The sequence below is a fragment of the Thamnophis elegans genome, chromosome 11 (assembly GCF_009769535.1).
Source record: "Thamnophis elegans isolate rThaEle1 chromosome 11, rThaEle1.pri, whole genome shotgun sequence".
Classification (NCBI taxonomy): domain Eukaryota; kingdom Metazoa; phylum Chordata; class Lepidosauria; order Squamata; family Colubridae; genus Thamnophis; species Thamnophis elegans.
The window spans coordinates 15,805,021-15,828,918 of NC_045551.1; the positions used below are offsets into that span (position 1 = coordinate 15,805,021).

Sequence of the window (23,898 nt, forward strand, 5' to 3'; positions counted from 1 at the left end):
ACAGCCAGTTATGGTGTCGGGTCTTCTTCTTGAGCAGGGTGGGTTGGAGTAGAAGTCATCCAATGTCTCTTCCAGCTCTATTGTTCTGTTAATCAAAGAAAACTTTATTGGATGCCTTAGGATATTTACAACATAAAAAACAAGGCATGTTTTGCAGAGAAAGCTTTTGAATGGAATTGGTCTTTTTTGTTTAAAGTTCTGGAAATTATGCAGTTTGACAACAATTTTATTCAAGGAATTAAGTCAATATGTACATCTCAGAAGATTCAAATTATGATCAATGGTGATCTAACTAAACCATGTTATATCCAGAAGGGGGCAAGATTAGGTTATGCTTTCTCCCTTTGGCTGTTTTATTTTGGCTCCTGAAGCATTGACCAGTCATGGCCCATGAAAGGAGAGAGGAGAACATATGGAAAGTTCCATTCGGTTAGTTGCCTAACAACAGAGTAAAGAATCAGACAGTGGCAGTTTGCTGCAACAACATTCTGAGGAGTGGCGGCCTACAGAACAGATTTGGTTGCCTCTCTGCTCTTAGCAGGAAAGGAAGGTTAGCTCAAATGTGATCCCTGTGTATTAATTTCACATTTGAACCTTCGATCCTTGGACTGGCTGACAACCCTGACTCTGCTCTTAAGCTTTGGACTGACTGTTGCATGCTCGTCTTTGGAAAACACGCTTTGTAGAATGAAATTCACCCCGAACATCCAGTTTCAGGAAGGATTGGCAGAAATTCTGAAAGAGTTAGCAGAAACCGAGGATCCGGACCCAATTCAACAATTCAGCTGTGCTTGCGGGTACTTATAACAGCAAAATGTCAGTCTGAAGTCACAAACCTGTTGTCATGGAGATACGTTCTGGCAAACCAAGCCCAAACATTATGTCCTCCTTTTTCAAAACACCTAGAGGTTTCAATGTCACGGCAGATACAGTAGAACCTCTGGTCATGAACGCTTCTGATCATGACCAAATCGGGTTCTGACCAAGAAATTCACAAAAGTTTTGAATCTGGTCACAAACACATACTTCGGTGGTGATCAACCATGGACACTGCCAATTTCTCCTTACAGGCCATTTTTTTGTAAGCACCGAGCAACAACGTCCTCATGTGGCCGTTGCATTAATTTTGCTTTAATTTTGGTTAGGTTTGGGTCATGACCTAATCAGGTTGCAACCAAAATTATGGAACATATTATGGTCATGACCAGAGGTTCTTCTGTACCATACACACCCTCCAATCCTCTCTAGTGCACAAATCAACCAATGGCTGTCCACTATGATGTGATACTGGAGCTTGGTCTAGAACACCATTGAAACATTATTTTATTTTATTATTTATTTTAACTGCAGCTAATCTTCCTGTAAGTGAAAGTTGCAGTTTTTTCCAATTTTCCAAATCTTTTTTTATTCATTGCATAGTCTTATTATAGTTGTCTTCTTTGATTGTTGGACATTTTCCTGTTAACCAAATTCCTAAATATTTCACTTTTTTTTTTTTTTGCTATCTGCATGCCCATTATTTCTTCCGATTCTCTTCCTTGTTTTTTAGTAAGATTTTTTGGGTGTGATCTTTGTTTTGCTCTTGCTGATTTTAAGTCCTGCCACTTTGCTGAATTCCTCTATATTTTCCTATTAATTTGGATCCCATTTCTAATGGTTCTTCTAAAATGAATACTAAGTTATTCGCAACGCCTGGACTTTATATTCTTCTTTTTCAATTTTTAGTCCTTTTATTTCTTGTCCCTGCTTAATTTCCGTTAGTTGCCCTTCTAATGTTAAAATAAATAATAAGGGTGATAGGGGGCATCCTTGTCTTAAGCCTTTCAAAATATTATATTTCTCTGTAACATCTGCATTATTAGTACTTTTGCCATTTGAATTGAATATATTGATTCTACCATCTTCATAAATTTCCTTCCAAATTGCCTGTTTTTTAATTGTGTAGTAATGAATTGTCAATTCAAGTTGTCAAAGGTCATTTGGACGTCCAAAAAAAATCAGTGCAACTTGTTTCCTGGGCTCTGCTTCATAATATTCTAGTGTGTTTATAATTATTCTCATATTATTTTTCAATTGTTGTTTCGGTAGAAATCCATTTTGATCTGCGTGAATAGTTTCATTTAGTATTTTTTTTAAATCATTCTACAATTACAGATGTAAACATTTTTTAGTCTGTATTCAATAATGAAATGGGTCTGTAATTTTTTTATTTCTTGATGGTCCGAATCTTCTTTGGGTATAAGTGCTATGTATGCTTCCGTCCATGTTTTTGGTAATTTAGTCTCTGTAAGTGCTTCATTATACAAATCCAGGATTACTGTTTCTATTAGTTCCTGTAAGTTCTTATAGAATTCAACAGGTATTCCATCTGGGCTCAGTGTCTTGTTATTTTTTTGGGATCTTCACTGCCTGTGATAATTCCATCATTGTAATTTTTCCATTTAACATTTCTCTTTTGGTCTCCCCATTTTTTAAAAAAATTCATGTTATTTAAGTATTGTTCAATGTTATTTTGTGGGTATGTTTTCATGGCTGTATAATATTAAAATAAATTTTGTATTCAGTTTTTTTTTCTTCCCTCCAGTGTTGTATGTTTCCCTTTTCATCTTCTAATTAATTCATTATTCTCTTCTCTTTTTCTTTTTTTAGTTTGTGGGCTAACCACACTTGTTTGGGTTATCAAAAAAAAAGTTGTTTAGCTATTTTAATTTTCTGAACCATTTCTTCTTCAAAACTTCAAATTAAGTTTATGTTTTCTCAAATCTCTCTTTCCCTTTATGTTGGTTTTTTATAGATCTTTTTGCAGATCCGCTTCCAATTTTTAAAGTTCTTCCTCTAATAGTTCTTGTTTTTCTTTCTTTCCTTTTTTTCCTTGCCAAATATGCTATTGTCAGTCCTCGAACATATTCCATTGGCTTGAGATTTCTTGATAGGCTATCATTGAGGACTCTAACTTTGTTGGTTATCTTCCTGAATCATCCAGTTCTCACTGGCATAATTCCTAGTTGCCAAGGATCTCTTTGATTCAGTGAGCTGCTCTCTAGGTTAGGTGTATGTCATATACAATCTTAGTCATCCCTTTTTGTCTTTGGTCTACCATTGTCACTTAATCACCATGGCAAAAAAAGTCATAAAATTGGGTTTGAATCACCTAACAACTGCCTTCCTTAACAGTAGAAATTCTAGTCTGAATTATGGCCATAAATTGAGGACTACTTGTAATTTGCCATGTCAGTGTTGGGGGTACGATTTTCTCCTTGGTTAGGATATTCTTTTCGGTTTGGTTGTTTGATGTTAATCCCTGCTTAAAAGGGTGTAGACTACTGGAGAGGATTCATTCTAGTCTTTTTGTTTCCATCTTAGCCTTTTTATTGTCTCTTTTGAATGATGTGTAAATGTGATTTATCTCTATGTGTCCATTGCTGGATGGCTCAATGTCTAGTGAAGAGAAGGACCAAGGGAGACATGATAACAGTGTTCCAATATTTGAGGGGCTGCCACAGAGACAAGGGGGTCAAGCTGTTTTCCAAAGCACCTGAAGGCCAGACAACAAATAATGGATGGAAACTGAACAAGGAGAGATTCAACCTGGAAATAAGGAGACATTTTCTGACAGTGAGAGCAATCAACCAATCAACCTGCGAAACCATTTCCCGCCCTCCACCACCACACCTTCTTTACTGTAGTCTCAACCTACCCCATGTATTGGGGAAAGAACCAGCTGTTTGCGGTCTCCTTACCACCCAGTAAGGGGATGGAGATAGGTTGCTGGATCTCATAATCCTCTTTCACAGGGCAGGGCAGCTATGGGAAAGATGCGCTAACTAGGTTTCACTGGGTGACAACATCTAAGCGAGCGGGCCAAGAGGGACCCACCCTATCTGACATAGTCAGATGAGCATGTACCCTCAGAGAGAGGCACGTATCCTGGATCTGAGGATTTGTGGCTTGAAAAGTGATGCCCAGGACTTTGTATTGTGCCTAAGAAACAACCAGAAAGTTTGTGCAGCATGACTAGCTGTACCACCCATTGCGTGACTCCAACTGTGAAAGGACCAATTTGTGACAGACTGTGAGCATTCCTCTCGGTCCAAGAATGGCTGCAGGAGATAGCTCTGTGCAAAGGCAGTTACCAGCCACTCCTGGAACAATAGTTGTGAGTCCAGAGAAAACCCAAACTGCCTAGCGGCTGTCTCTTGGGGAGCGCTTACCCCACTGAGAGCCAGGGTTGAGGTGGGTGGATCCCGTTCCTCCCTATGGTGAAATTCAAAGCCTCCAAGCACTGCGCAAGCATATGAATAGCATGGTCTGAGTGTCCAGAGTTTGTTGCTGCTCCTTTTTAATCCCAACAGTAGATGAAACCATTAGGTGAGATCATTTGGCAGGAGTGGGTGTAGTACAGTATTATGTGGCCCTTTGCGAGATCTTTTCTTTCAGCTTAACCTAGAATGAAAGGAATGGAAGGCTTTCTTTTCTGGGGCCCAAATACTAGCTATCTTTGCTGTGGAATCAGCAAGCCAGCCCAGAACTCTGGTTTCTAGAAAAACGTCTTGGGAGGAAGGCTGCTCCTGGCATGGAGATGATGCACTCCGTTTCACGTGGGGAGAGCAGAGCCTGGGTTCTTCCCTCACAGACCAAGGGGCAAGGGGCTTGTGCTCCTCTCCAGCATCTTTCCTCAGACAGGGAGGTCACTGGGCAGAAAAGCAAACAACCATTCCTATCCTAGGTTCCTATTCCAACCATAGTGTGAGTTGATGGTGTGGTAGTGCTGCAGCCTGCTTCGGGCTACCCACGCAAGGCCAGACCCATTCTGGTGGATCACCCCAGGTACCTTATGGATACCGTTGATTTCTGGTGAAAGACTAATTTACCAGAGATCCTGGTCTCTTGCCACGATTGCTTCTGAAAGTTTGTAAGGTCTCCTTTGTTTGATTATAAATTTACTTTGTTATTGAAAGAAAATACATTTGATATGATAAATCAGATATTTTTATATTTCTGTCTGTGTGTGCTTTGTTTGCCAAGTATCAGGCAATGGCCCAGGGGCCGGAAAAATGGTTCCTTGAGTATCCAAACACAATGAACACACCAGTTAATGAGGAGATTTCAGGCTTTATTAAGTACCTGCAGAAGGCAAATTAAATAGAAGAATCCATCAAGTCTTAGAAGATGTTTCCCTTCTCATTCAAGAAGCTTCTTCAGCTCTGATTGGATGGTGGGAAGGAGAGGATTGATATTCCTTGCAGACAGCTGGTCATTTGCATTCTTTTAGAGAGTTGTTGAGACCACTTGGATGTTTGCCTGATCCTCAGGATCACCTGAGTAGTGCAAACGGCTTCCCCCATGTTTAAATTTGCAAGATGAGATCTAATGGAAGAGAATCTTTGTAGCTCAGGCTTGAAATGTAGAGTCCTTGGTGCTCTCTGAGCTTGGTTTATTGCTTGCAGACATTTCATTACCCAACATCATCATCACAGGGACGTGCAGTCAGGGGAGGCGGGGCCTCACCAGCGTCATGAGGAAAAGAAAAGAATAATTAAAAGGAAAAAGGCTGAGGTAGTTGCTGCCAGAGTCGTAGTGGATTAGTGCTTAACTGCAGTGGGAGGCGAGAGAACTACGGGCCTCCTTTACTCTAGCTTTATGATCACTTGAGCAGAGTTAATTAAGCAAGGGTTAAAAGATGAAAAATTTCTTATGCAAAGGGGGCATGTGTTCTCTCGCCTCCTGTAGAGGGCATTTTAGAGGCTTTTTTTCCTTTTCATGAGGGCAGGCAAAAGCAGAGTTGAAATCCTCTCTGAAACAGCTGGAAAAGGTGCGTGTGTGGGGAGGGGGGAGGAATTCAAAAAGTTAGATTGCATACAAAACCATGTTGCCTTTTCAAACACACACACACACACACACACACACACACACACACACACACACAGCTGGATAAAAATATATAAGCCCAGCTTCACTGATTACAAGTTTGAAAAGGCAACATGATTCACCTGCACTCAAAGGCTCTGATTGGAAGGCAGCAGGGGAAGGGGGGGGTATTGCAGAGGAGCTGCTTTCAAGCCTTTGGAAAATATATGCAATCCAACTTCTGTGTTTGTGTTTGTTTGAGAGTGAGTGAGTCAGAGAGGGATGCAACTTCTCTGTGTGCGTGTGTCTGTTTGAGAGGGGGAGGAGGGAGGGAGAGAGGGAGGAAGGAGGGGGAGGGAGAAGAAAAAGAATGGGAAAACTTATTTTGCAAGGGGGGAAAATGCTGTCGCTTTAAATCGGAACTGAGCATGCCTGGCTATGGAATTCTGGGAGTTGAAGTCCACAAGTCTAAAAAGTGCCTCACCAGGCTTAAAGCTGACTGCACGTCACTGTTGCTGACAATACTAAACTGGCAGGAATAGTCCCATAAGATAGGCTCAAGATCCAGAGGACCTCAACAGATCTGAACATTGGGCCCTATCTTAAAAAATGAAATTCAATGTAGAAAAAAGTAAGGTTTTACATTTACGCAAAAAAAAACAACCCACCAAATGCACAGGTACAGATTAGGTGAAACCTGGCTCAACAACAGTAACTGGGAGAAGGATCCTGGGGCTTTAGTGGATAATCACTTAAATATGAGCCAGCAATGTGTGGCAGCAGCTAAAAGAGCCAATGTAATCCTAGGCTGCATTAACAGAGGGATAGAATCAAGAATACATGAAGTATTAGTGCCACTTTATAAAGCCTTAGTAAGATCTCACTTAGAATATTGTGTCTAACTTTACTCATATATTATAGAAAAGAGTACAGAAAAGAACAACAAAGATGTATAGGGGCCTGGAGGATATGAAGAACGGTTGCAGAAATTGGTTATATCTAGTCTAATGAAAAGAAATACTAGGGGTGACATGATAACAGTGCTTCAATATTTGAGGGGCTGCTACAAAAAGAGGTGGGTCAACCTATTTTCCAAAGCACCAGAAAGCAAGACAAGAAACACTAGTTGGATAATCAAGGAGAGAAGCAACCTAGAACTAAGGAGAAATTTCCTAACAATGAGAACAATTAACCAGTGGAACGGCTTGCCTTCAGAAGTTGTGAGTGCTCCATCATGCTTTTAAGAAGAGACTGGAGAACCACTTGTCTGAAATGCTATAGAGCGGGGGTGTCAAATTTGATTTCATTGAGGGCTGATTCGGGGACATGTTTGACCTTGGGGGTGGGGCTTGGCCAGTTCAACGTCACTTGTGTTGGGGGTGTCTGTAAATCCAAGCACTCTGCCAGCGAAAATGGGCTCCCAAGCTCTGTTTTTGGTTGCGGCAGCCTTCTGCAACCCTCTGCCATCTAAAATGGAGCGAGAGAGCCGAGATGGTGCAGTGGTTAGAGTTCAGTACTGCACGCTACTTCAGCTGACTGCTAGTTCGGCAGTTCGGCTGTTCAAATCTCACCGGCTCAGGGTTGACTCAGCCTTCCATCCTTCCGAGGTGGGTAAAATGAGGATCCGGATTGTTGGGGGCGATATGCTGACTCTGTAAACCGCTTAGAGAGGGCAGAAAGCCCTATGAAGCGGTATATAAGTCTAACTGCTATTGCTATAACGGAGCTCAGGAGGGGCCGCCCTCCCAAGCTCCATTTTTGCTGGCAGAAGCATCGCGGGCTGATCCTTTGCGGTTTCCAGGGTGGGCCCCCCAGGTCAGATCTAAGCACCCCATGGGCAAGATCTGGGCCCCGGGCCTTGGGTTTGATACCCTTATAGTCCCTTTTGAGCAAGGGGTTAGATTAGAAGACCTCCAATTTCCCTTCCAACTCAGAGGTGGGTTGCTCCTGGTTCAGACTGGTTCGGGCGAACCAGTAGTGGTAATTGGGCCTGGGCTGTCGAACTGATAGATACGGCTAGCTGGCCATGCCCCCAAACTGGCCCACTCCAATGCTTGCCCTACCTCACCTTCACCACGTACATCCACAAAACTGCCTCCTCCTGTCTACACACAGGTAAGCATTTGTGCTAGCATAGCCCCCCCTCCCCACAGGCCAGCATCTCCTGAAGCCACCACCATTGCAGCCGTAGCGGGAGCAGCATGCTGGAGAGGGCAGCAGCAGCGGCAAGAGAGGGCAGTGGTGGTGGCAGGAAAGGGTGCCATCCCAAGTCCTGAAGTGAGAAACTGAAAGAGATGCCTTCCTTGTGCTCCGCTCGCTCCCCGCTGGAAATGTCTGGGTTTAGTTTGGCTCTGGGGCCCGTCAAGGAATCACTCGGCTTCATCAAATTCCTGCAATGGGTAAGTTGAGCAGTGGTGACAGGACACACCCAACCAAGCAGGGCCCTGGCAGGCTGCAGAGCACAGAGCCAGAAGCCATAAGTTTCCTAGAAGGAATCATAAAGCATTCAACTTTGCAGCCCGGAGGCCACGCCTGTGTTTATAAATCCAGCGGGCGAGTGGAGGAGGAAGAGAACAACGGGAAGGGTGGGAGATAGGAAAAATTGCAGGGGGAGGCGCTGGTCTGGGAGGGAGGCAGTGACGTGCAGTGAGCTTTATGGCTGGTGAGGCAGCAATTGTTTTAGACTTGTGGACTTCAACTCCCAGAATTCCACAGCCAGGCATGCTCAGTTCTGATTTAAAGTGACAGCATTTCCCCCCCTTGCAAAATAAGTTTTCCTTCATTCTTTTTATTCTCCCTCTCCCTCCTTCCTCCCTCTCTCCCTCCCTCCCCCCTCTCTCAAACAGACACACGCACACAGAGAAGTTGGATTCCTCTCTCACTCACTCACTCTCAAACAAACACAAACACAGAAGTTGGATTGGATATATTTTCCAAAGGCTTGAAAGCAGCTCCTCTGCCATACCCCCCCATTCCCCTGCTGCCTTTCAATTGGAGCCTTTGATTGCAGGTGAATCACGTTGCCTTTTCAAACTTGTAATCAGTGAAGCTGGGCTTATATACTTTTATCCAGCTGTGTGTGTGTGTGTTTGTGTTTGAAAAGGCAACGTGGTTTTGTATGCAATCAAACTTTTTGAATTCTTCCCCCCTCCCCACACACGCACCTTTTCCACCTGTTTCAAAGACGATTTCAACTCTGCTTCTCCCTGCCTTGCCCTCCCCTCCCCTCATGAAAGGCCAGAGCTCTGTCGGACTGAGCTAGTTGCTCCCAGAGAACTCTAAAAAGCCTCTAAAAATGCCCTTTACAGGAGGCGAGAGAATACATGCCTCATTTGCATAAGGAATTTTTTGCTTGTTAACCCTTGTCTATCTCTTAAAAGGCAAAAAATTCCTTATGCACAGGAGGCCCCTAGTTCTCTGGCCTCCTCCTATGGTTAATACAAAGCACTGTTCCAAGACACTGTGAATCTGGCAGCAACTACCTTGGCTTTAATTATTAAAAAAAAATCTTTAAAATTATTTTTCTTTTCCTCATGACTGGTGAGGCCATGCCTCCCTTGCCTCTAGTGACTGCACGTCCCTGGAGGGAGGAAAGTTCACCCGATCCTGGCTCAGGACAAAGGGGCAGGAATGGGAAATCACAGAGCCCGGATTGCACACAAGCGCTTGTGCCCTGCAGTCATGTGAGCTGCCCCCACCCCAGCTTGGGTTCCTTCTTTTGTGTTCCATTTTCATGCTTTCAGGTAGAGGGAAGTGGGTCCTGCGCAGCATCTTGGCTCTGTGCTCCGCAGCCTGCTTAGCTGGTTGGCTCCTGTCGCCACCGCTCAACTTACCCATTGCAGGAATTTGATGAAGCCGAGCGGCTCCTCTGCTCCACCCGAAGGCTTTTATCTGAATCATTTTGATATAGCATTGCTCTCTTTCCACAAGCATCTGAAAGTGGAATGAAGAATATATTACTATAGGACATTCCTGCAGAAATTCTACAGTTGCTTAGTGAGCTTCTTCTTGGCTGTTTGGACTTTATCCATCTTTCTGGCTATATGAACTTCCTAGACCAAAGTGCAAGAACGCGGAACTTCAAAGGCCAGAAACTATATGAGATAAGGGATACTCAAATTATTCTTTGGGTGATGTCATCCAATCTGTCCACAGTTTTGTTGTTAAAAGAAATCCACTGATAACATTATTCCGATATGAATGATTTGAGTCAGGTTTGCAGTCTGTCAGCCTCTGCTTCGCTTACTTGCTATCGGCTGCCACAGAAATGGGGAGGATGGGGGCATGTTATTTGGGATGGGAATAAATGGTACAAGAGTGATATGAAAAAGGGAGTTTTCTTCTTACCATCTTTTTTTTTTTTTTTTTTTTTCAAAATATTTTATTCAATTTTCACATTCCATTTGCAATCATTTATATACAGGGTATTTACTATAAGAAAAGAAAAAAAAAGAAAAAAAAAAGAAAAAGGGAAAACGAACAAGTAAAAAGGAAACACAACTCATCATTCACAACCCCACCTCCTCCATACACCCCATCTACCCCCTCCAACTTTCCTTTCTCCCTCTAACACTCCCCTCCTACTTCCCTTTCCCCTCAAACCTTCCTTCTCCCCTTACTCCCCAGACACCCTCCTTACATTCCCCTTACTCCTTACATTCCCCTTACTCCTTCCTTACTCCTCCCTCTTCCTTCCCTCTACCTCCCTCCTTGGTGTATGCCTTTATTCGAGTGTTGTTTGATCTGATAAAAGTAAAATGAACCAAGGAAAAAAAAATAATAATAATAATAAAAAAAAAAGAACCACCGTATATAAATACATTCTTGTTCTTGTTAAAACTATGTTAACACCCCCCCACCCCACCCCCCACAATCCCCATCCCTAATCCTCCCGACTTCCCAGGGCCCACACCTGGCACTACCTTCTATCTAAAATATCTTGTATACATATGGATTAAAAAATAAAAGTAATATATCAAAAAAAAAAAGAAAAGCAGAGAAAGAAAAAAAAAAGGAAAAAAAAAGAAAAGAGGAAAAGAGAAAAAAGAAAAAAAAAGAAACCACTCTTTGTGTTGATCTCAGCCCCCCATCTTTATCTATGCTTAAATAGTATAAATCATTCTATCTATGTTTTATTCTCATCTCTTACTTCTTTGCTATTTACCCCGACCTTCTGTAGGCTCTCCCGTTCCCTTCCTAAACCTCATGATCCCTTCCAATAAGATTTAAGCAGCGTGGATCATGCCATATATTCAAATATAACTTTACAGACAAGTAATCAAACTTTCCCTTCTAGTAAAATTTAAACAACGTAAATGATCTTTCTTTACCCCTTTTTCAAACAATAATTCAAAATAATCTAACCAGATTTCCCCTTCTTAGTAAGGTTAAGCAGCGTAGATCAGATATTACCTTACACAGGAATCAATTTCTATCTTAAGATAATTCCAACCGACTTCCCCTTCTAATAGGATTTAAATAACTTAGTTCATTCCACATGTATTTTACCCTCATCCCCCACTTGTCTGATATTTACCACTATCAAATTTATACTACCATTTGTTTAAGATATAACTCAGAGCGATTTGTAGCATGAATCATTCCACATATTCCAATAATACTTTCAGCAAGAGTCAGTTAACCTTCTATTTTAAGGTAGTCGCTTCTAACAAAGTTTAAACAACATAAATCATTCCACATTCTTTTTACAGTTATCTTAAGATAATCCCAAGCGGCTTCCTGTTCTAATAAGCTTTAAACAACGTAAATTTTGCCCTCTTCCCTTGCTTGTCTGGTATTTACCTCAAAGAACGTAGTTCATTTCACATGCATTTTACCCTCATCTCTTGCTTGTCTAATATTAACCACTATCAAATTTATACTAGCGTTTATTTGAAAAATAACTCAGAACTATTACAACCAACTTTCCCTTCAAATAAAAGTTAAATAGCATGGATCATATTCAAATAATACTTTCGGCAAGAGTCAGTTAACCTTCTATTTTAAAATAGTCCCATCTAACAAAGTTTAAACAACATAAATCATTCCGCATTCTTTTAACCACTATCAAATTTATGCTAACGTTACTTTAGAATCTAGCTCAAAGTAGTTTCACCCAGCTTTCCCTTCTGATAAAAATTAGTCCACTTTTTCTACCGGAGAGAGGTCTCAAACCCCCATTCAGTCCTCAACTTTAGGAAGTCTTTTGAAGTATCTAAATTCTCGATCTGCGTTCTTCTGCTTCTCCGAGGGAGGAGGGGCTACCCCCTCCATCTTGCAGCCGCATGGCCAGCCGTTTGCTTTCTCCTTCCGCTTGTCTCTCCTCTCTTCCAAGCGCGTCAGGAAGTCCCGCCTTCAGAATCCTACAATAGAAATCTTGAGCCTCCGAAACAGAATTAAGACGAAATCTTTGATTCTCAAATGTAACCGTGATGCCGGCAGGGGCCTCCCATCTGTATCGAATCTGTTGACTCCTAAGCTCTTTAGTTAAAAAAGTGTAATCCCTTCTTGCTTTCAACATCTGGAAAGGTATATCTTTGAAGACAATCACGTCCTGGTCATCAACTCGGAGACTGTTATTATGAAACTTTTGCACAATCGCGTTTCTAGATTCTTTTGTAGAGAAATGTATAATTATGTCCCTCGGGAGCTGTCGCTGTTCCGCTATCAATGAGTTCTGGCGATAGATTTTCCGAATCTGCCCATCAAAGTTAAATCCCGGGCTTCCCAGCGCATGGCTGAAGGCTTCAGCAAAGGTCTGTTTCAAATTCTCTTGCTCCTTTTCACGGAATCCTCTGACTCTTATTGAAAATGCCTTCCTATCAAAATTTAGCATCATAAGCTGTTCTTCGTTATTTTTAATTTTTTCTTGTAAAATTTGAATATTGGTGGTCAAGTTAAAATTAGCCTTCTCCAGACTTTCCAATTTGTTCTCTATTTCAGCAGAGTAATCTGACAGGGCAGACACGGCTGCAAACGTATTCACCTTCATTTGATTAACTTTAGATTTTAAATCATCATAAAGTTGCAATACAAATTCCTTAATTTCTTGCTTAAAGGTATTAAGTATTTTAAAGAGATATTCCTGTGTTAAAACTTCTCCAGTAGAGGGCGTAGGAGACAAAGGCTGTGTTTCCAAAAAAGATTCTTTAAATTCTTTAGACACATTTGTAGCAAGACGCTTCTTTGATCTGGGTGCCATAATAAATAAACAAGTAAGCAGCGCTTCGCTCCCCTCTATTTCCAAAGAAAAAGAGTTTGTTTTGTTAAGGAGCGGTCTGCAGGAAGATAAACCCGGCTAAGTACATCCAGTAATCATCCACGGAGAGAAATCGCCATTTTGAAGTCTATTTAAACAAAGAAGTCTTTAAGACGAATGGTGCTGGTATTTAAGATAGTAATAAAAGCATAAATCTCACAGGGGTGGTACCCTCCCGTATCAAATCTAGCTTGAGAAAACTTTGTTTTGTCCTGGGGGGGGCTAGCCTGTCTGGGGCTGCCAAAAAAAAAAAAAGGCAGCTGAGAAGAACTGGCCGGAGATAAAAGCTCCGCTTCGGCTGGATCTAATCTCTTCCACAGCCAAAAAAAAAAGAAAAAGGCTGTGGCTTACGAATAGACCCTAGTCTACGGAGCTATCCTCCCTGCCCCTTTCTTAGCCAAAAAGGGGTGCTATCTATGATCTTATTTAGATATACAGACCAGATCTCTGAGGAGCTCGGTGGAGCCCTCCTCGGCAACAGGCCACGCCCCCAGGAAGTCCTCTTCTTACCATCTTGTCTGCATGTTGGTAGCTGGTGTTTGGACTTGGTCAAGGCCAACTATCCTGCATACCAACATGATGATGCCTTTTGGAGATGCACCCCACATGACACCTAAGGAGTTGCAGATTGGACACTAGGGTGGGGTCATTGGAGGGAGGGGGCTGGGTTATCATTTGATATGTATTTGTTCGCGCCTTTTTGGCTCAGATCTTGCTTTACTTTCTCTGCTATCTTTTCATAACCAGTAAATGTATTTTAATTCCACAAACAATGGAGTTAGGAGTTTTCTTTCTTGGTTATTGATGGAGGCATGCCTTTAGTAATTTATTGCAAGATTTAATAGAATATCCCATTTGTCTGGGATAGTTTGAGGATTCCTGCCCAGGAAAGAGGGTTGATTAGAAGACCAAATTCTCTTCTAATCCAATGACTCTATTTGTGAGGGATTGCAGTCTCTTTCCACGAGACTTCAGTAATATCTTCAGTATGCAGGTATTGGCAGAACATTAGAATGAGCAATGCAAGAACATGTGACAGTTCATCCAATAACAGAAACCTCAATTATGAATCTTGTTTGTGGGTGGGGGGATTTTTGCAGGCTTCAACACAGAATGATAATGCTTCAGCAGCAGTGTGAAGAAAACAGAGTGCTCCTCCAGACCCGGCAGGCTGAATTATGTGTCTATGAAGCACAGCATGGACCACTGCAAAAGGCAATCTCTGGTATGTCCTTACTCCTCCCCACTTTGTTACCATACTACAGGATGTTACGTTAAAATATTTTAAGATTTCAGAAAGCACCAGGTCCAATTGAGTCTTCCTGCACAAATACTATACTACTTCTTTCTGTGGTTGTAGGAAACAGCAACTGAGTCACTGTTCAGGAGCTATAGTTGCTGATGCCAGAGCAGTCCAGAACTGCAACTGCCAACCTAGGCTGACAGTATTCCTTTTTTTTTTTTGTAGGGAGGCATACGTTGATGCTGACAGAAGATGCAAAGAACCAAGGAATTCATGTCATAGGATACCTTCGGGACTATAATACTCTTAAGAAACTGATTTTGGATGCCAAGACTTGGATCCACCAAATGGCATCCCTTCTGCAGTCTGACCTGAAACTACAAGACAACATGGTAACTGGGAAGGCTTGGTTGCTGAGGACAGAGTAGTCTTTCACTGAGTTTTAAATTCCCTAAGGATTCCTTCTTTCGCCACTGGAAACAGTTCTGGCCAAGAGTCTGATAATCCAGGATAAGTGATAATTTATAATCCATCTCCATGTTACTGGGAATGGTGCACTGTTGAGCTATTTCAAGCAAGGAATGGTAAGCTTCTAACCCAAGATTGAGATAGAATAGCATTTATGAAAAGATACTTTATGGAGATGAGAGATGTCACAAGAGAGATGAGAAATCTATAGTCCCTTGCCAGAGGAAGAAAGGAAACATCAAATGCTACCAAGGAAATCAGTGAGGAAAATAGTGTAAGATATTTTCATTAACCAACCTCTCTATTTCCACAGATTTTCTGCCAAGAAAACATCAGGAAATTACTTGTCCATACCAGTACTTTGCATCAGATCTTGGAGAGGTCAACTTCCCTCCTTGCAATGTTTTGGAGAGCATCACCTCCCATGTCTCTCAGCTCAGCTCAAATAAGACAACATACAAAGGGAAGTATCTTGCTATTACTGCAGAGCAGTTTCTCTCCACTGGAAAATGTGAGGTGACAATTTGATTGGCCTGGATAAATAATAACCGAAAATCCATGTCAATATTATAGAATTCTACAAACCTTTCCCAGTTCAGTTCAAATAGTGCTGATTGGGCTTTTCCATCTATGACAGTATATTGCAACCCTCCCCCCTCCCCCCCCCCCACGTTAGGGTGTTTGGAAGCCAACCATTTTTCCAGCTTGTGACCTGTGTACTAATCCTAGAGCTGTGTCCTTTGATAAGAACATGCCCCTTCACCTCTATACTCTTCAAGATGGTTTATCTCCCTTCCTCTTTTACTTGGAACACTTTAGCTTTTTAGATTATTTCCAAGTGCCCCTTATTTGCATTCCATTCCATGTTAAAATACCAAAAATTCATAAAGTTTGTTAGGGAGAATTAGTAAGGGAATATAAGGGGGACAAGAAAGTATCATTATTAAGATGATATTATTTCCCCTATTCTTCAATTTGTAGGGGTGTGGCAGAGATGGCCTTATTTTCCCAATCCATTGCAGCTGACCAGATGTTCCATATTGTTCTATCTAGAGTCTCCTGTGATCATTTTGAATGGTTTAGAATTGCTGGGGCTGAGAATCCCTTCTCATTATTGTTGGCAAGCTCTATGACAAGAATAGGGAGGCAAGTAGCATGGCAGATGGATGTATGAGGAAACAAGAAAAAGAGGATACAGAAGTCAACAGTAAGACAAGAATACAAGATAAAATGGGGATATTGATGGAGATGCAAAAACCAGTGAGAATAGTACATAGAGATATAGATTAGCAATGACAAAACAGAGAAATTAAAATGGAGAGGTAAAAGAACAGGGGATAGCTCTATGCATTTTGGCTCTAGATGTGCCCATCCTTAACTCCTCACTACCACCATAAATATACTTTTGCATTGGCGCTGTGACTTCTACATAGCTTACAAAAACAGTATTTTAGAAGACTGGGAAGAATTTTAAAATGCGTTCTCTTCATATATGAAATGTTACAGTCCATCTAATCTTCCAAGGGACTCTACACATCTAGGTTACTTGATAAAATATAAGCCCCTTCCTTTTTTAAATAATATGCAATTATTGTAGTCATCCTAAGAGATAAAATACTTGTTTTCACAGGATCAAACAGCAGCTGAAGAAATCCAAATACTTAGAGCCAAGTTGGCTGAGCAAGAGAATTGGGTGCAGAGTGCTAATCATATTAAAGGAAGTATGGAGAACTTCATTCTCACTCACTGTAAGTGTCCTCTTTCCTGGAATGGATTGGATAGGACCAATGTCCTGTTTTTGGTAGTCAAGCATCCCATGTGCATAACTCTAGAGTATTAATGGGTCTGACTGTATGTCACAATCTTTCCCCGCTACATTTTATTCTCTGCATCTCAAACCATTCTTGAATGAGTTTGAGGCACTGAATATGTAGATGAGGGGGAAGAGTGACATATTTAACTTGCAAGTTTACAGTCGGTGCTCCTGCAGGATCTTGGGAATTTTGTGTTGGAAGGAGTGATATTCTCCTAGAATTTTTCAAGTGTCAAATGCCCAAACAAGCTTTGGAAATCTTTTCCACATGCCACTGGAAATACCTGTCTCAATCTACTCCTTGATGAAAAGGAAGAAAGTTAAATCTGCTAATGAAAGTTACAGTTATAAATTAGACAAAAGGGCTAAAGATTCCTTATGAAACCCTCCTTCCAAAATGACAATGGCTACATTTTTTGAAGACAAAATTACTCATTCATTTCATTTCATTTATTATATTTATATGCCGCCCTTTTCCCCCGAAGGGGACTCAGGGTGGCTAACAAATCAAATCAGGGAAGGGGGGGGTACAGACAAAAAAATAAAAATAAACGATACATAACAATACATAATTTAAAAACACACAACAGTCATACCATTCCAGATGGGGGCAACAGCTCTTTAGCCCCAGGCCTGTGGGAACAGCCAGGTTTTAACGGCTTTGCGGAAGGCCTGGAGGGTGGTGAGGGTTCGAATCTCCACGGGGAGTTCATTCCAAAGGGTCGGAGCAGCCATAGAGAAGGCTCTCCTCCGGGTAGTCGCCAGTCAACACTGGCCGGCGGATGGAATTCGGAGGAGGCCTAATCTGTGGGATCTAATCGGTCTAGCGGAGGTGATTGGCAGCAGGCGGTCTCTCAAGTACCCAGGTCCAATACCATGAAGGGCTTTATAAGTGACGACTAGCGCCTTGAAGCGTATCCGGAGACCAATAGGCAGCCAGTGCAGCTCACGGAGGATAGGTGTTACGTGGGTGAACCGAGGTGCACCCACGATCGCTCGCGCGGCTGCATTCTGGACAAGCTGAAGTCTCCGAATGCTCTTCAAGGGCTGCCCCATGTAGAGCACTCATCTTCACTTGCTAAATCTATAGCAAGAAAGAAACATTTCACAATGGACTTGCCAAGTTAGGCAATTAACACAGAGATGAGTCAGGGACAAACGAAACTAATTCATGTTATGGTTGACACTTTCTTTGCTACAGTGACTGGAACATACAATGTGCTGAAGAAAGCAAGAATCAACCTGGAGGTATGTTCATTTTCATCTCTCCTTCATAAAATGCTGGTATTCCAAGACTGAAGATGGAGAGAAGGAAAGCTGTTAGTTTCTCAATCCAGAAAGAGGACTCCAAGTTATAGAGCAAATTGTCCCACTAAAATGTATTGCCTGGGCAACAAAGGTCTTAATTAAGACACATATGAATAATAGCTAATCAGTTTTGTGCTTCCCGTTCTTGTTTTTTACCTAGTTTTTTTTTTTTTTACTTTTTATCTAACAAAATATGGGCTTTTACAATCCTAAGGTTGAGCTTAATATGCTAATATTGATGTCAAGGTGAATATCTTCAGCAATTGATGCTGTTAAACAAATGCCTCAATCTTGATGCAATAAATAGGCATCCTGCTTTTCTGTTCATAGGGCCATCTTTTGGTCTATATTTTTGTGGTCAGAACATTAAATTATAACCAAAGGTCCTAGCATGTGTTAAAATAACTGCTGTGAATGCTTCAGGGTGGGAGGGGGTGTTAGAAAACAAAGCCTAGTAGAAATGCTTGAATCTCTTCTTTATATCATTTAATTACAGGGGATATCTCAGCAGCCTAAATCCATTTCTTCCATTGGCCATTGAAGAAACAGATTCATCCACACAGTCAGAAATATGGAGAAAGAAAAATAGATCCAATATTCACTCCTAATCCACCTAAGCTTTTTCAAATCATCTCTTCATATGCTCTGCTGCTAGACTCGGTGGAAAATTTATTTGGAAATGCTCCAGACATTTCTGCAATGCAATAACTGAACTAATGTTATGTATATGGAGTGTGCAAATACACACAGAGACTAGACTATAGCCAAAATGCTATTGCAAGAGAAAAGGATGCTGTACGGATGGCACCCTCAGAGAGGTGTCCTTGTCTTAGTATTTGATTCTTTAGAGTATGGTGCAAGAGGCTGGTTATGTTATAGGATTAATGATCATCCATTATCATTACTATGGTTGATTGTACAATCAGCCTGATGTTTAGAATTTGGCAGTTTCTTCCACCTATCGAGCCCTGCCCAAGGACAAGGAAATCAGATGTCATTGTTTCATGGTGTTAAAAGGTATCATTGCAAGATGGATATAAGCTCTTCCCAGTAAAGTTGTCTTTTGCAATTGAGTAATGGTGATTTTGTCAGTGCTGATGGTATACAAGTGGTGCATCCAATTATTGTAACTACCTTGCTTCAAAGGAATATGACCTTGATGTATTCTTGGCAAGGGAGACCTTGTCAGCCTGACAAGATGCATTTATTTGATGCATTCTTTTGGATTATCTGAATTCCCACATTAAAAAAAACCTATCTGCAATTTGCAAATGATGGAAATTGGCTCATTAATGGGATCTTTTTTTCCTTTTTCTCTGTATAAACAGGCTCGTACTGCCTTCTAAATATAGCAGCTTTTCATATTATTGCAAACATTGCTATTCTCTTGCCATTTTAAGAGACTTTCAATGTGAGTTATAGGCCTGAAATTAGCTTGGAGGCCTTAAGACAGGGGTGTCAAACTCACGTGGTCACAGCGGTGTCACCTGACATATCGTGACTTTTTTTTCCTTCACTAAACTGGGTGTGAGCAGCGCATGACACATCCACCCTGTAGGCCACAAGTTTGACAGCCCTGCCTTAAAATACAACCTAGAAGAGGGAAACCCTGTGAAAAGCAGCTTTTAAAGCCGTCAATGAATGTATCTTTCTTCTAAGTTATTTAAATTAAGAACTAAGGATTTTTTTTTGGACAATAGCTTTATTTGGATGATCAGCATAGAAAATCTGGAGAACTATGATTTACTCCTCATATTTATGTTATGGACTTTATTCCATATGTTTGTTCAACAATAAACCTGAGATGTGACCTAGAGTGGAGTTTTATCTTTAATTTTCAATTGATCTAAAATGATTGACTGGATCTATTTAATGATGTTCAAGATGTCTTAAAGAAGCAAATTCATAGATTAGGACTGCTTCTTCCACCTGGTTTATCTAAACAAGGACGAAAGACCTTTTGGCACAAAGCAAAGTTTAACAGCTACAGTTCCTCTGAGATGGAGTAAACATATTACAATGGATTTGACAAAGGAGCAATGCGCTTGGAGGCACAGATGTGCAGGAAGAGTTTTGTCATTATTTATCTTCATCAACTCATGACTATTGCTTTTCTGATTGTAGTCCTACATATTTTAAACTTATGAAGTACTTGCCCAGGTAAGTTTTTTGCCAGGTGTTTTATTGTTGGGTTGGTCTGGTTCTTTTTTTCCTTTGCATTTTAACCACCTGGTATCTGAGTATTTCTCTTCTGAGTATTTCTCTTTTAAGTATTTCTCTTATTAAGAGAATACTCTTAATAGTTGCTGGTACTAAATAACTGTTACAATTTTGTAAAAAACTGTCCTAAAATGTTTTTGAAGTCATGGCATTACTATATTACAAAAGCCTTATTTTCCTATTTTTCTCTCAATATCAGATAAGAAACTAAACAAGAAGACAAGTTCAGGCTGAGAACAAAATATCTTACTTCCCAAGTTGGTCTGTGCTGTTCTCAGAGACTCCAACCACTAGAAATAAAAACTTCCTACTAATCACCCCAAGGAAGGGCTCTAAACTAACTCAAAGTTCAACAGGAACTTAGAATTGTTTGTTCTTGTTTCATATTTTTATTACTTTGACCTAAATTTTATGAATCACATTGCTATGGATTTTTTTTTTAAAAAAATGATACATATTAAAAGTGGATCTAGACCTCTAAATTACCTCTGGAAGATTATTCAGAGAGAATATTTGAATAGCATCAATTAAATGACTGAGTCAAAAGAGCTACTCCCCAATAGAAATGTTAGGATACATTAACAAAATAATACAAGTACCAGTTGCTACCCTATCTGTGTACTCCAATAGGACAAGAGTAGGGATTAGACTTTTTCCCTGTCACTGTAAGCAGGTACAGTGTTTCATATCTGAACTAGGGAAGACTCAGCTTATAAGTTAGGCATGGCCATTTTGGTGAAGGGGCGGGGTTTCAGGAGGCAAAAAAGTGCTTTATTCAGTGTATAAGACGCACCCAGATTTTCAGCCTTTTTTTTTTTAGGGAAAAAGGTGAGTCTTATACTCCAAAAAATACGGAGACTACATGCAAAGAAAAAAAACTAAAAATCAAGAGGCAAAAGAAGCCCAAGGGAAGCTTTAAACAAAAGCTTAAACAATTTGAAAGGTGATTTTTGGGGACTGTCTTGTTTATTTCTTTCTAAAATCCCTGAATTTATCAGATAATCAGCTGTTTTTGACAGATTGTTTAAGGTTGGATTTGGAAATAAGACAGCCATCTAGTGGAAGAAGAGAAATACTACAGCACTATAGCTGCAGTATATCCCATGAAAGTGAATACACATAAAGTCTAATACCACAGAATAGAAGTTACAACATCTGGAAGACACCTGACCTTGGCTTTATGTTAGAAGATGATTTGGATAATTTAAGAATACTTAATGAGGTTTTTTTCTCCTTCTGAAAATTTATAAAAGGGAACTAACATGCAAATAACTAAATTTTATTAAAATTGGCTATTAGATTATGGATCTGAAAGATTGGAGAAATCTAGTGGATTAATTTGGATTTGGACTATTAATGTTATTTAACAGAACATTCTATGAGACAAAAGAAGAAAGGTGATAAAAGAAAAGAGAAAAGAAGGAAAGTTAAATACTTTAAAATTTGGACAATTGGGAAGATATATAATTGGAAAACTATAAAGCTGTAAATTACTAAAGAATTTTAAAGCTTATAAATTTAGGGGGTTTGGAGGTATAATTACAGGATTGACAAAATTTTATTAAGCAGGAGTTTTTAAATATCAAGACGTTGGAGCCATAGAAATATAATAGATATTTTATTAAATTGTTATAAAATGGATCTACAGGGGAAAATAGAGGCATATGAAGAAATACTCTTGATTTTAAAAAGTGTGTGTGAATTTATAAAGAACAATAAGGAGGCAAGGGGATTGTTTAAAGACACAGAAATGAATGTATAAGTCACTCAACAATTGGAGGGAAAGAGCAACATGATATTCAGGAAATAGATAAGAAATTAGAAGAAGCAGTAAAAGGGAAAAATCAAAGTCTTGTTGATGGGTGTTCAAATAACACAGCAGAAAGAGACAAAGGGCACCCAGAAGGGAATGTTCAATAGGCACAAATATATCAAAAACACCTGCAAGATTCCAAGAGAGAGAGATAAAAGGCTGACTAAAAAGTCAATAAATGATGTAATTTTTAAAAAGGTTAAGAGATGATGTGGATAATGAAAAAATATATTAATAAAATGGAAAAATACAAATAGGGAAAATAGTAGTGTATATATTAACAGATAACACAACTTATAATTAAAGTAAATTAAGCTTAGTAGATGAAAATTTAGAATTAATTAATCTAATTGTATTATCAACATTAATAATGTGTTAAAGTATATTGTGAATTTAAAATATTAAGGATTAGAAATAGTGCGGATTTTGAGATACACTCCCGGGATTGATTAAATATTGTTAATATTTGGCTTTACCTTACACATTTGGAATATTGAAGTTATGGTGGAATAATGTAATTCTTAAAATATTAAATAACAGTAATTTAGTAAAGGTAAAGATTCTCCTCGCGCATATGTGCTAGTCGTTCCCGACTCTAGGGGGTAGAGGTCATCTCCATTACAAAGCAGAAGAGCCAGTGCTGTCCTAAGACGTCTCCGTAGTCATGTGACCAGTATGACTAAATGCTGAAGGCGCACGGAACGCTTTTACCTTCCCACCAAAGGTGGTGCCTATTTTTCTACTTGCATTTTTACATGCTTTCGAACTGCTAGGTTGGCAGAAGCTGGGACAAGTAATGGGAGCTCACTCCATTATGCAGCGCTAGGGATTTGTACCGCTAAACTGCTGACCTTTCTGATCGACAAGCTCAGCATCTTAGCCACTGAGCTACTACGTCCTTAGTAATTTAGTAGGGGATAACAAATAACATGGCACAAAGAAATGTTACCTATGTTTAAATGAATTAATGGGAAAAATGATAAAGAATTATAAAGAGAGAATAGTATTGTTGAAGTTGGAAGAGTAGGATTACACATACTTATTTGTATTATTCTTGTTAGCACTGTTTAAAAAAGATTTGACCCAGTCAATACACTGTTCACAAAATATATATGGTGTGAAAAGACAACTGCAAATAAAACATTTTTTTAGCAACAATTACTAATGGATTTTGGATTAGACTCAAAGATCAATACTTGGTTCTGCACCAGTTCAAAACCAATCAAGCTATGCATAATCACAGAATTGCAGGGCTGTAAGAAAGCTTGGAAGGTCTTCTAGACCTTTGAAAACCAATTTTATTTTTTAAAAATGTTTTCTTTAATTCTATCTGTTTATCAGCTGTATCTCAAAGTACATGGCTTATAAGATAGGTTAAACTTACAAGATGTTACCAGATACTTTCTGACTTTGGGCTACCACAAAAACATGGCTGCCCTATCCTGTGAAGGGTTTTTTGGGGGGGAGCGGGGAGGTGATGTATAAGTGAATTCAAAACATTATAATTTCTAAGCATTTCCTTCAAAATCCTTAAAGAAAATATTTCCTGCCAGCACAGGTCAACGCAGTGATTATACGTGTTCAACCACAGCTATCAATATTCTCTTCTATCGGTACAATGATGCGCGCACTGGGTATAGGTAAAAGGTTTCCCTGTCCAGTCTGTCGTGCTCCAGGGGACGATCCTCATCTTCGTTTCTTAGCCGAGGGAGCCAGTGTTGTTTTTAAAACGTGCAGCATTTTTTTTACTGTGATTACAAATTCTGTTTTTGAAATCTTCGCATATCCGCCGCTTTGAAGAAAGCCAAAATCAAATGATCAAACACTTAAAAACACCCATGTTCACACAGCACAAGGAAGTAGTTGGATATGCATGCCTTCTCACGTCTCCTACGCGTCCTATTCCGTCATCCCAGCTCCCCGTCCGG

The 23,898-nt window shown here is 40.1% G+C and overlaps 1 protein-coding gene across 1 annotated transcript in view; it reads left to right on the forward strand.

Annotated features, from left to right (window-relative positions):
• The window catches only part of LOC116514971 (myomegalin-like), a 127,797-nt gene extending 109,288 nt beyond the window's left edge, over positions 1–18,509 (forward strand). Inside the window, 6 exon segments of the mRNA XM_032226830.1 lie at positions 14,206–14,330; positions 14,574–14,740; positions 15,130–15,279; positions 16,447–16,564; positions 17,831–17,877; positions 18,434–18,509. Coding sequence (XP_032082721.1) covers positions 14,206–14,330; positions 14,574–14,740; positions 15,130–15,279; positions 16,447–16,564; positions 17,831–17,877; positions 18,434–18,478 — 652 coding nt within the window. The 3' untranslated portion in view covers positions 18,479–18,509.
• The last annotated feature ends 5,389 nt before the right edge of the window (positions 18,510–23,898 follow it).